We start from the raw sequence: 13,917 nt of genomic DNA, 5'->3' as shown, positions 1-13,917 counted from the left end.
ACATGCAAAGCCTCACATAACAACTGAGGCCCGTGAGGCTGAACTCCAGGCTGTATCAACGTACCAACTCCAATGATTCTCTGAGTGTCTGAGCCTCAGCCCTTCATAACCAGCTGGTATGAAACCCTGCCTTCTTATGAGGAAACAGGAGACAAAACACAAAAGGTATTTTCTGCAGTTTTAGAAGACCTAGAAAGAAGGCCTACTGTGTCTGTAAGACACACTCCCATGGAATCAGCTGGAAAAGCAAGTCTTTGGAAATGGGTTATCTCTTCATTTGGTGGTTAGCGAATCACTGGCTGTTTCAACCCCAGAACATGCATATCTATGTTTCAAGAGGTAGCTGTTCTGCCCAGAGGGGCACAGTCCTGCTTTTGAAAGTGTGTCAGGAAATATTACTTCCCACACACACCCCCGCTTTTCACAGTGACCTTTACACAGCGCAGACTTCATCCTGGATATTCAGCGTCTGTGTAGCAACTTGCATGGGGATTCCCTGGTGCCTCAGCTGGTAAAGAAACCGCCTGCAATGCAGGAGACCTGGGCTGGATCCTTGGATCGGGGAGATCCCCTGGAGAAGGGAAAGGCTACCACTCCAGTATTCTAGCCTGGAGAATCCCATGCACTGTATGGTCCATGGAATCACAGAGTTGGACACAACTGAGCGACTTTCACTTTCACTTTATATAACAACTTCAGTTCAGTTCAGTTCAGTCGCTCAATCATGTCTGACTCTGCGACCCCATGAATCGCAGCACGCCAGGCCTCCCTGTCAATCACCAACTCCCGGAGTTCACTCAGACTCACATCCATCGAGTCAGTGATGCCATCCAGCCAACTTACACCCCTTCATTTTAGGTTATTTTTACCTTATTTGAACTCTCATGTGTCCACTCAGGGTAACTAAGATCAGTCCTCCCCTCACTGATACCTTTAGAAGAAAAAGAGCTTCTTTTTCCCCTCTCAGGTCAAAAACGCATATTTTGTACAGGCTGGTATCCTAAGAAACATCTGTTCTAATATTGTCAGGGTCATTTTCATTCATTCAAAGACCTATGTTTTCATCAGTTGGTTGGTGGTGCTGCTTTACTGTTAAGTCGGGCCCGACTCTGCGACCCCATTGGCAGGCAGATTCTTTACCAGTGAGCCACCACAGAAACCCCTCTCTGTTGTACAGGGGGTCATTTTGTCAGCCTCTCCTAAGTTATTTTCTTTTGTTATTTATTTATTGGGCTTCCTTCTCAGTTTCTCCATTTTTCTGGAAGAAGAGGTTTTAATGGAGATGTTAATGTTACCATGGGATTAACCAAAATTCGTCAAGGAGTTCCTCTGAGAGACACATGTTCGTTCTGAGACACTAAAGGAAAATTTTTACGGGGTAGAAGATACAGTGTTTGGGGGGCAGATTGAGGAGCAAATAGGAAAATCAACCTCTGACTTTCTGACTCTGCAGCTCTCCAGGGAAAGAACCTGGGCTGTTTTTAAAAAGAGCTCAGAAGTACACCTCCCTGGACGGAAGCTCCAAATTAAGCTAGTGTTTTCATGGTTAAATTTTCATTCATTGTCCTCTGTGGACGGTAATCATAATGCCAATCAAAATCTTTGGATCCCAGGTTAATGATGCAGGATTCTCCTCCTCAGCGAATCGATCTTCCTACAACAGGGAGGAATATCTAGGAGAATTGTTCAGAAAAGCCAGTGCTCAAAAGGAGACGCAGACTTTCAAATCACAGGGACGCTGTGTGATGGGAAAACTGGTCCCTCTTAGTTACAATGCTAGAAATAAAATTTGTGCTTTAAAAGAAAAAAAAAAATACTGTTCAGGCATGTAGTCCTGGGTAAAGGACTGCCTCTTTGGCCAGGACTCAGGGCTCAGGCCACCCCGTGGCCCCTGCAGATGCTGGAATGACCTGCATGAAGCCAGGACTCCGCTGACCTCCTCTCTCAGCCCTACCCTCTGCCTGCTCATCTTCCTGATTCAGTGACCTTAAGCTGGGCCCAAAGGCTTTATTTTTACATGTGAAGAGCATACCCTCCACTCTCTAATCTCAGCCCTAAACCCCTCAGCCAAAAACAGCCAAAAGGAAGTGGTGCTGAGCGCCTCACCTTCAAGGTCCTCCTGGTAGATCACGATGTCTTTCTCTCCCTCCAAGTGGACGGCTGCAGAGAGAAAGGTCGGTGCTGAATCTGAATCCAGAAAGCCTCTGCATTACGATGACAGCGTCTGCACTAGGCTGAGGTGGTCTGAGTTGGTGTTTTGGAAGTGGGCTTAAGGAGAGCCAGTGTTTCTCAGCTCTTTGTACCAGATTCAAGACCCCATGCAGCTCAGGACAATGCAGTGACCACTTCAAACGTCATTAAGGAGCATCGTTAAGGACACAGTCTTGCTGAGGAATCTGAGCCACATGAAATTAAAATTCAGAGAGAGGGGGGCTTGGCTTCAGCACCTTCCAACTCTCATTATCCACTGAACTGACAGAGCAGCGGACAAAGAAAAGTCTAATTCTGAACCAGTTTAACTGATTTCAGTGAAGAGCCTTAGGACAATGAAGAACCTTCCTTTCGAGGTGTAAACGTCAGTCTGGTGTCCACACTCCTAACGCGACCTCGAGGGTTTCCCGGAGCCCATGGGCCACAGTTGAGCCATGCTCAGCCCTGAGGATTCTCTTAAGGCTCAGAGCCAAGTTGGGGGAAAGAGAAAGAATAAGCCACACAAACCTGCCAGAGCTTGAACTCCAAAGGACCTACCTTGTAACCTTCTGAGGTCAACAGGGTCGAGGGCAGCCACGGCCTCGGAGACTCTGGAAGGCCGGCTGATCCCTGCGCTGTTGACAGCCCGCACACGGAATATGTAAGACCTCCCCTCAAAGAGTCCAGTCACAGGGTATTTACAGATCTTCACGGGGGCATCATTGCACTGAACCCAGCTGTCAGTTCCCACCTCGCATCTTCAGATCACAAAAGAGAACAGAGAGTAACAACTGCATCAGTCTAATACGTGTATGCAAGGAGATCAAACCAGTCAATCCTAAAGGAAATCAACCCTGAATATTCATGGGAAGGACAGCTGCTGAAGCTGAAGCTCCAGTACTTTGGCCACCTGATGTGAAGAGCCGACTCACTGGAAAAGACCTTGATGCTGGGAAACATTGAGGACAGGAGGAAAAGGGAACGACAGAGGATGAGACGGTTGGATGGCATCACTGACTCAATGGACATTAGTTTGAGCAAACTTAGGGAGATAGCGCAGAGAAGGCGATGGCACCCCACTCCAGTCCTCTTGCCTGGAAAACCCCATGGATGGAGGAGCCTGGTAGGCTGCAGTCCATGAGGTCATGAAGAGTCGGACACAACTGAGCGACTTCCCTTTCACTTTTCACTTTCACGCATTGGAGAAGGAAATGGCAACCCACTCCAGTGTTCTTGCCTGGAGAATCCCAGGGATGGGGGAGCCTGATAGGCTGTCGTCTATAGGGTAGCACAGAATCGGACACGACTGAAGCAACTTAGCAGCAGCAGCAGGGAGATAGTGAGGGACAGGGAAGGCTGGTGTGCTGGATGGGGGCGCAGAGAGTCAGACATGACTTGGCAACTGAATAGCAACAACAGCATACATTATACACACCTATACAATTACAACAGGAGAGCATCTCCCGATTTGTTTTGGTTTCTGTTATTAATTCAACCTAAACCTTGAACAATGTAAGTCTGACCCTAGCATATCAAATTTTCGCCCTGATGGTGCATGTTTTACGTAAACACATAGCTTTGTTGGATGCTGCTGCTGCTGCTAAGTCACTTCAGTCGTGTCCGATTCTGTGCTACCCCATAGACGGCAGCCCACCAGGCTCCCCCGTCCCTGGGATTCTCCAGGCAAGAACACTGGAGTGGGTTGCCATTTCCTTCTCCAGTGTGTGAAAGTGAAAAGTGAAAGAGAAGTTGCTCAGTCGTGTCCAACTCTTCGCAACCCCATGGACTGCAGCCTACCAGGCTCCTCCATCCATGGGATTTTCCAGGCAAGAGTACTGGAGTGGGGTGCCATTGCCTTCTCCAATGCAGGAAAGTGAAAAGTGAAAGTGAAGTCACTCAGCAGAGTCCGACTCTTCGAAACCCCATGGCTAGACTAACTAGTGAAAATCTCTTTTGCTATAGAGTGTGTATTATATGGATAAAAGACCTGAAATACCTGTATCCATTTTGCTTTCATGTAGAAAACAAGTCAAAGGATGGAACCAATACATAAGGACCAAGACATGCATGTTGGATGAGGAAGAGAATTTAACCAATATTAAGCAAAAAAAAAAAAAAAGAGCTGCTTGCTCTTTTCTGAAATAACCCCCTTATGCTAATGCATTTTACACACACCAAACCTTAATTCCTACCCAGAACCATCCTCTTATAACCAAATAGCTTATACCCTTCTCTCTTACTTCTGAATTCATGATCTTTGACTGTAATTTCATCCACTGATGCGAATGGATGATAAATTGCATTTCCAGTAAATTCGCAGCTTCCCTTGGTCTCCCTCCCAGGATCAGAGCTCCGTTCCAGGTAAAGGAACAAGAAAGTTAAAACTCCTTTTGGATCAGAGATGACCTACCATCACGTTATTACTCAGACAAATCCCAATATTTTGTGCATTAGAACATCGATATGTTCTACTTGGAAACGAGAAGAAAATACTATTTAACCAAGAAGATGGGCCTTTGGGTGTGAACGAGCTGGCGTCCTCATCTACACATCACTATGCGGGGCTCTAGCCCCAGAGGGAGGGACAGAGCTGAGCAAGGACCTCTGGCTGGACCCGCGGCATCCCCAGCTGGACCTGAGCAGAGCCTGAGGAGGCTGCAAGCAGCCTGGGGCGGGCTGGGATTAGTGGTGGTCAGGCACACGGAGCCCCGTCAGCACACAGAGGAATCAAGGGCTCACCAGGCCCTGCCAAGGAGGCGATGCTTTCCAACCACCCAGCCAGGAGCCGTAAGCAACCGCATCGTGAAGCACCTACACCCACAGAGGGCATCACACGCTTCAGATGAGAAAGATGCCTGTGCCCGCTGTCCAGGAGGAGACTCACCTCAGGCACGTTCCAGCCCCAGAGGAGCAGGACACTCACCGGTCAATGAAGTAGCCAATAACAGGGCTCTCCTTGGTCGTGTTGGGGGGCTTCCAGGTCACAATGACATAGTCCCGGTTCGCGTCATGGCAATGCACGTCCATGGGCGCACCTGGGGCCCCGGTGACCAGGGGGTCAGCATCTGGAGGGGGGAAGAGGACAAGGAGCAGGGATCAGCATCTGGGGGGTAGGGGAGGGGACAGGGACCAGGGGTCAGCATCTATGGGGGGAGGGGAAAGGACAGGGAGCAGGGGTCAGTGTCTGGAGGAGGGGAGGGGACAGGGACCAGGGGTCAGCATCTGGAGGGGAGGGGAGGGGACAGGGACCAGGGGGTCAGCATCTATGGGGGGAGGGGAGGGGACAGGGAGCAGGGGTCAGTGTCTGGGGGGGGAGGGGAGGGGACAGAGAGCAGGGGTCAGCATCTGGAGGGAGAGGGGAGAGGACAGGGAGCAGGGGTCAGTGTCTGGGCGGGGAGGGGACAGTGACCAGGGGTCAGCGTCTGCGGGGGAGGGGAGGGGACAGGGACCAGGAGTCAGTGTCTGGGAGGGAGGGGAGGGGACAGGGAACAGGGGTCAGAGTCTGGGAGGGAGGGGACAAGGACCAGGGGTCAGTGTCTGGGGGGAGGGGACAGGGACCAGGGGTCAGCGTCTTGTGGGGGAGGGGACAAGGACCAGGGGTCAGTGTCTGGGGGGAGGGGACAGGGACCAGGAGTCAACGTCTGCGGGGGCAGGGGAGGGGACAGTGGCCAGAAGGTTGGCTTCTGGGGGGACGGGGAGAGGAAGGTGGCCGGGGCCTGGGGGCAGCCGAGGCTCTGACAGCCCCTAAACCAGAGTCCCCTCGCTCACTCCGCTCCCTAGCTTAACGCTGACACCCAGATGACTGACTGTGACCCCTGGTAACCAGAGAGGTGCCCGTATGTGTGATTTTTAAACTCAAAATGTTCTGTGCTCCATCACACATTCAGTCTATGATTTACCATAACTGACTCCAAAGTTGAAGTTCCCCTTCTCCTGATGGCCTGTTGTCACACAATGTCAGGTCGTCAAAAACTGACCGATGAAATATTACTATTATCAGGAGGCATTCTGAACACTGGGGACACAGGACCTTAGACAGAGTCTAAGTGAGTTTCAGAGTCCTCACAAGATCTGAAGATTTACATTTTTTCCTGCGAGTTGTGACCACATCTGAGTCTGTACTCCTGTGTCCCTTCCTCGGCCGGTTATGACCACAGTGCAATTGCGTTTGTTTCCAAATGTTAATTACAGCAGCTGGGAAGGCCAACAGAGCTGTTTAGCAGTATTAAAACCCTGAGCATTTAATCTCCTGGTGCGGCGTGCATATTTACTCGGGACCTGTGGCCACTGGACCTCCTAACAGTGTCAGGGGCATACAGTTTCTTGTCCTGTCTCCTCAGCACATTGAAATCTAAGGATTTCTTGACACTCAGCCAAATATTCTCTCTCACATTCAAACTCCTCCGAGAGTCATCAGAACAGTCAGCCCCCCAGCCCTGCCCCCGCGGGATGCACACTCTTCTTTCTGCTGGCACTGCTGCACAAGCTAGAAATCGCAGGCCCACTGTACATATCGCACTTTGATGAGCTGAAACATCTTGCTGGGAGGTCTGCCCAGAGAATGCAAGGGACATTGTAATGGCACCCTCATAAAAATGGCAAAGCTCTGGAAGTGTCTGAAACCCAAGCCTCACTGTCTTGAGGGGGTGGGGAGGGTGGGTGTCTGCACTTGTTTTGCATTTTTTTTAAGCTAAAATATTCTCTGATGGTACAGCCCTTCCTTCATGTGTGGATCTAACTGATCTGGTTTGGAAACATAATGTAGGGAGAGGGTTACTCCAGGCGCACAGAACCTGGAGCCCAAGTGAGCATAAAGGTGCAGGAGTCAGGAGCTCAGGATGTGGGGTGCGGGGAGTGGCGGGCTGAGCCTCCAGGGCCACGGAGCGGGGGGACCCAGTTAGGAGAGTGGCCGCTGGCCACCCAGAATAGAGTGTGCGGGTGTCCTGGGCGAGGGTGGTCAGTTGTGCCTTGGACAGGTGGGGCTCTGTGCCTGAGGTCCCTGTGCACCCAGAGGCCATGCAGGGTGAGGGCTCGGTGGGGGGAGCAAGGCCCCCAACACAGCACAGGGGACCCTCCCCAGCTTAGACACCCAGGGCCCCCTCCCTGGAGAAGGGCCCAAGCCTCTGCCTGCCACACAAAATGGAAGACTATTCCTTACAAAACTGTTACGAAGTTTAGATTACATATGGTATATGAACATATGTGTGTATATATATACACAGTACATATATGTGTGTATACATATAATGCACATTATACATACAATTGTATCCATTTTGTAGACCCCTTTATCCATTCCACATGTAATGTGTGTAAAATATGTGTGCATGACCTATGCTTCCCGCACACATGAATGCATGCCCGTAAGCCTCTAGGACAGGCGCGTGCATATGGCATGGAATGCACACATTGCGCTTGTGTCTAAAGGTAAACGCTCTTTTATACACAGCCTCACCCACTGCGTGCGGTGTCCTGAGCTCTGTCCCGCCTTCCACACCTGGGTGGGTGAGGCTCTCCTGCAAGCTGCTGTGAGGATGAAACGGGACAACACAGTGTGTCCTGTGTGAACGCTCCAGGATGCGGCTGCCCTGTGCTGAGGTTGGTTCCTCCTGCGAACATCCTCAGCTGTCACGAGCCTCAGGGGTGGCAGAGGGAAGTGGGGAAGTGCCTGGAACTGGCCTCCCTCACCCAGACCCCGGCCCGGCATGGCCCCTGAACCGCAGGTGCTCACCCCAGGACTCATCCCCCGGATTCCAGCGGCTCATCGGCGCCCAGGCAGCGAGCCCTGCCTCCACCCCAGTGCCATGCATACCGAGCATCACGCTGCTCCCCGCCCCCGGGAGCCCGCGCACCTCGGACAAACAGGAAGGCGCTGTGGTCGGTGACTCCCCCCCTGGACACGATCCTCAGGGTGTAGAGCCCCTCGTCATCCTTGTTGAGGTGGCTGAAGGAGAGCGAGGCCTGGCCTTCTCCGAAGAACATCTTGGTCCACTTGGACTCTTTCAGCAGCACGTCTGCAAGACGGGCAAGGAGACGGGCCTCAGGGACACGCAGGGCCCAGGCACGTCCGGAGGACAGTGTGCATACCAGGACGTGTGGAGGACAGCGCGCGACAGCGTGCACGGCAGGGCAAGGGGAGGACAGAGCTCACGGCAGGGCGAGGGGAGGACAGTGTGCAGCAGAGGACAGGGCACACGGCAGGGCGAGGGGAGGACAGTGCACATGGCAGGGTGTGCGGAGGACAGCGTTCATGGCAGGGTGAGGGACCAGCACGCACGGCAGGGCGTGCGGAGGACAGGGCACAAGGCAGGGCGAGGGGAGGACAGGGTGCAAGGCAGGGCAAGGGGAGGACAGAGCTCATAGCAGGGCGAGGCGAGGACAGTGTGCAGCAGAGGACAGGGCGCACGGCAGGGCGAGGGGAGGACAGTGTGCAGCAGGGGACAGGGCGCAGGGCAGGGCGAGGGGAGGATAGGGTGCAGGGCAGGGAGAGGGGAGGACAGCGTTCATGGCAGGGTGAGAGGGGACAGTGCGCATGGCAGGGCGAGGGGAGGACAATGTTCACACAGGGCGAGTGGAGGACAGGACGCACGGCAGGGCAAGGGGAGGACAGCGCGCACACTAGGGCGTGCGGAGGACAGCGTTCATGGCAGGGTGAGAGGGGACAGCACGCAAAGCAGGGCGAGGGGAGGACAGTGTGCAGCAGAGGACAGGGCGCACGGCAGGGCGAGGGGAGGATAGGGCGCAGGGCAGGGCGAGGGGAGGACAGCGTTCATGGCAGGGTGAGAGGGGACAGTGCGCACGGCAGGACGAGGGGAGGACAATGTTCACGCAGGGCGAGCGGAAGACAGCGCGCATGTCAGGATGAGCGGCGCGCGGGCCCGGCCCAGGGTGGAGTAGAGCGCGGCTGGCGGCGTGTGGAAGGTAGGACGGTCCCTGAGCCTTGGAAGCGTACCGCGAGGCCCCCACGGTGCTCCTTAGACAGAAATAATAACGTGCCAACAAACCAGAGCCTAAAGGGTACAGAACTAAAAAGGCAAATTTCAGGAGAAGAAACGTAACTGACTGGAAAACCATCGCCACTGGGCATCAAGGAGACCCAGCATAAAATAATGAGGAGCTGCCTATCATTCTTCACCTGCTGGCTCCTTAACGGTCCACAGCCAGAAAGTGCAGAGCGGGCCTGCCTGCTCCGCCCTAATCGGCCAAGACTGTGACACCACGGGGTCTGGGGATCCCGGAACTTACAACCCAGGCACGGGAACACTTTCTAGCATCCAGGCCAACGTCCTCTGGAAATATCAGGAGACCCTTCCTCACGTCCCTGTTACTTCTCTCCAGAAAGGGTAAATTAGAACCTTAGGATTTACCTGAGACCTGAAATCCTAACTCAGAACTACAAAGCGTAGATTAATCTCCTCTGCCACCACAAAGCGTGTCTCTCCCCGCCCCTCGCCCTCCTGGGCCGTGAAGATAAGACACACTGTCCTTTTCCAACCAAGATCACCGCTGTCAACACCCTCAAACCTAAAGCACCCTCGCAGTGGCCTCAAGGTCAGCGGCAGCTCCTCTGCCCACGCGCCCCCAGGGCCGCCTCGTCTGTCAGCAGCTTTTTTCCATCAAGCTCTCCGTCATCACCACGAGCCTGGTTTCCTGGCTACATTTGACAGCACCAGGCATTTGGCAAATTGTCACAGGCTTTACTGGGATACTCCTTATATTTCACAGACACCTCAATTTACCATCTTGTGTATTTTCCCAGCTAGGTTATAAACTACCTTATGGACAGGAATGGCATAGGATCCTTTGTGGTATTTCGCATTGTGTCAGGTCCTGGACCAATAAAAGCAGGAGGTTCTGTGACAGAATCCACAGGAAACGAGCAGCCGCCAGAGGTGAAGAAGGTTCCCCCTGCAGTCTGCTCATACACACACACGCACACAGGAGCTCACTCACACACATAAGAGCTCACACATAGTCACACACTGCTCATACACACACACACACACACAGGAGCTCTCACACACACACATACACACACAGGAGCTCACTCACACACATAAGAGCTCACACATAGTCACACACTCTGCTCATACACACGCACACAGGAGCTCTCACACACACATACACACACGGGAGCTCACTCACACACATAAGAGCTCACACATAGTCACACACTGCTCACACACACACACATGCACACAGGAGCTCTCCCACACACACATACACACACGGGAGCTCACTCACACACATACACACACAGGAGCTCACTCACACACATACACACACAGGAGCTCACTCACACAGACATACACACACGGGAGCTCACTCACACGCATAGGAACTCTCACAGTTACACACTCTGCTCACACACACACGCACACAGGAGCTCACTCACACACATAAGAGCTCACACATAGTCACACACTGCTCACACACACACACATGCACACAGGAGCTCTCCCACACACACATACACACACGGGAGCTCACTCACACACATACACACACAGGAGCTCACTCACACACATACACACACAGGAGCTCACTCACACAGACATACACACACGGGAGCTCACTCACACGCATAGGAACTCTCACAGTTACACACTCTGCTCACACACACACGCACACAGGAGCTCACTCACACACATAAGAGCTCACACATAGTCACACACTGCTCATACACACACACACGCACACAGGAGCTCTCACACACACACACACGCACACAGGAGCTCACTCACACACATAAGAGCTCACACATAGTCACACACTGCTCATACACAGGCACACAGGAGCTCTCACACATACACACACAGAAGCTCACTCACACAGACATACACACACGGGAGCTCACACACACATAAGAGCTCACATATAGTCACACACATACACACGCATGAGCTTGCACATACACACACACACAGGAGCTCAGACGTAGTCACACACAGACACACACACACGAGCTTGCACATACATGATGCAGACTTGCATGCGCACACACACACAGCTGCACAGGGCCGCCCGTGCTGGCGGCAGCATGGGGCAGGGTCCTGGGGCCGTGGAGACCGGGGCCAGGCTGCCTGGGTCCCATTCCCCGTCCTGCCAGCTCCCAGAGGCCGGGAGGGGAGGTCAGCGTTCCCTTGCCTTAACTACCCACGCATAAGGGGTTGACCAGAGTCCCTCCAAAAGTCCTGATGAAATGAACTGGGTCATCAGCCTCAGAAGAGTCAGACACACAGTCAGCTCTAGTGACTGCTCACAACTGCTGTAGCCGAGGAAAACATACGGAAACAGACCCCTCGCTCTCTCCCCTAATCACAGGAGACCCTCTCTGTGGACCGAGAACAGCCCTGATGCCTCATCTCTTCCGGGCCCATGAACCTCATTTTGGGGAAGGTCAAGGTCACGGCAGGCCCAGGCTCGCCTGCTCTGCCCCCGTCACCAAGGCGGAGACATCGCCACATCAGCACCAGGTTCGGAGCTCATGTCCACCCGCGAGGCCCAGGAGGAGCCCACGGCCACTCACCATCTCGGTACCACTCGGCCCTGGGCTGCACGCGCTTCAGGTCTGGCGTCACCAGCAGTGTGCACTTGAGAGTCAGGGTCTCGCCCTCCCGCCGGAAGGTGACTCCGAATTTCTCAATGAACTGAACGTCAAAGTGCGTGTACGGGATCACGGACGACAGGGGCACTGCACAGAGCAGCGGGCACAGTCACGGCCAGGCCAGCAGGCAGAGCGGGTCCCCCACCACCCCTGTGCCCTCTGCCTCTAACAGACAGCAGTGGACAGAACGCCTGTGTCCCCCAGGTCTCGTGTGGGAGAGCTCCTGTGTGACGATACTGGGGGTCTGTGGGTGATGAGGTCATGAGGGTGGGACCTGGACGGGATCCGTGCCCTTGTAAGAAGAGGATGAGACCAGAGCCCTCTGTCTCCTCTCAGGGAGGATGCAGCATGCCTCACCCACTCGGTGGGCACCTCGACCTGGGACCTCCAGCCTCCGGCATTGGGGGAAGGAAGAGTCTGGTGTGAAGCCCATGCGTAACGTTCATTACGATGTCTGCATGGACTCAGCCACCTCTGAAGAACCAGAAAACCAGCGTGGAGTCACATCTGGACATTTGTGCCAAAGGAGGAGGGAGAATCAGAGTGTGCAGGGCGTGAGTGCTCTGAGCACCATGTAAGAATAAGGGGTCTAAATCCTGCACCAGCCCCAAGACGTGTGCAGCCCATCAAGTTGTAGCATCCTGAGCCCCGGGTCCCTGCAGCAACTGTCAGCCCACGGACCCCAACCGGGAGAAAGGGCCATTTGGAACATGGTTTTAGAAAACATCTGATGCTTAGAAAATATTTGGACACATTTTTCTGCACAAACAGGAAAATAATCAACTTACATCCAATCGGGAGCCCCACCGAATGGAACGGCTCCTCGTCACCCCGGAACCCTGCAAGACAGCCGGGCAGTCACGGCGGGCGAGAAAGGGGAGAGAAGGCGGGAGCAGCCCCCACGCACCCCACGGGCACACTCACTTCTCACCACCACTGCCGCGTTGGTGGACACCTGTCCGTGCACGTTCGTGGCCACCGCCGAGTAGGTCGCGGTGTCGTCAAAGTCGGCCCTGGGGGAAGAGCCAGATGCGGTCCTGACAGTGCCCTGGGACCGCCCTGCTCGGCCCCGGACGCAAGCACAGCCTTCCTCGAGAGCGGCTCGGGTGACCTGGATCCCTCGTCCGTGAGCAATTTGTTTAAGAACAATGCCAGCTTGTCCTCGGAATGAGGTATTCATTACACACACTATGCCTTGGCTTTGCAGGGAAAAATACGTACTGGCCCTTCCTAAAACCCCGAGTTTCAGCCTCGAGGAGGAGCCTGTGTTCCCTCTGGTTCTGTTTCCCTACCTGCTGCATCTGTGGTTTTGTCTTGTTATGGGGCAGCTCCAAGGGCCTCAGCCTCGGGGAGAATCACCCCCACTCCCTCCCCACCAGGGGGCCCCTGTGTAGACCCCAAAGCACCCACTGGCGGGTGTAACCAGGGTGCCTGAACTGAACCTGCCCGAGGCCTTGGGGTCTGAAGAATCACGGGGACATGTGCTCAGCGAAGGACAGTGACCCGGGCACCACAGACCCCAGTTTATCGGGGAGGGGCTCCTCACCCCACGTCCATCTCACACAAGTTGAAGCTGATTTTCTGGATTTGCACTGTCTTCCCACCAGCTCCCCCAGAAACGTCAGAGCCGAGAGGGGGCGTCAGAGCCGAGAGGGGGCGCCAGAGCCGAGAGGGGGCGCCAGAGCCGAGAGGGGGCGCCAGAGCCGAGAGGGGGCGTCAGAGTCGAGAGGAGGCGAGCACTTAAACTAAATGCAGACTCTGCTGGTTGGGATTCCCAGGTGGCGCCAGTGGTAAAGAACCCACCTGCCAACGCAGGAGACACCAGAGATACAGGTTTGATCTCTGGGTCGGGAAGATGCCCTAGAGGAGGGCATGGCAGCCCACTCCAGCATTCTTGCCTAAAGAATCCCATGGGCAGAGGAACCTGGTAGCTACAGTCCACGCGGTCACAAGGAGTTGGACATGACTGAAGCAGCTTAGCATATACACACTCTGCTGGTCATTTTTCATCAGCTATCTTGCATGAAAGTCTCAAGTGCCAGGCAAGAGAGTCCTGTTACCCTATGACTATGAAGAGAAAGCAGAGTCTCTAAGAAGCCAGGTAAACACACACGAAATCC

General features: G+C 54.0%; 1 protein-coding gene across 1 annotated transcript in view; it reads right to left on the bottom strand.

Moving 5' to 3' along the window:
* MYOM2 (myomesin 2) overlaps positions 1–13,917 on the bottom strand; it is a 67,094-nt gene that overhangs the window by 36,590 nt on the left and 16,587 nt on the right. Inside the window, exons 7-13 of the mRNA XM_069573173.1 lie at positions 12,722–12,810; positions 12,586–12,636; positions 11,720–11,884; positions 8,043–8,204; positions 5,114–5,255; positions 2,749–2,948; positions 2,107–2,160 (exon numbers count right to left, since the gene is read on the bottom strand). Coding sequence (XP_069429274.1) covers positions 2,107–2,160; positions 2,749–2,948; positions 5,114–5,255; positions 8,043–8,204; positions 11,720–11,884; positions 12,586–12,636; positions 12,722–12,810 — 863 coding nt within the window. The remainder of the gene's footprint in view (positions 1–2,106; positions 2,161–2,748; positions 2,949–5,113; positions 5,256–8,042; positions 8,205–11,719; positions 11,885–12,585; positions 12,637–12,721; positions 12,811–13,917) is intronic.

This window comes from Ovis canadensis, chromosome 26, assembly GCF_042477335.2.
Source record: "Ovis canadensis isolate MfBH-ARS-UI-01 breed Bighorn chromosome 26, ARS-UI_OviCan_v2, whole genome shotgun sequence".
Taxonomy (NCBI): domain Eukaryota; kingdom Metazoa; phylum Chordata; class Mammalia; order Artiodactyla; family Bovidae; genus Ovis; species Ovis canadensis.
Note: the sequence above shows the minus strand (reverse complement) of the source record. Positions and strands in the feature narration are given on the sequence as shown.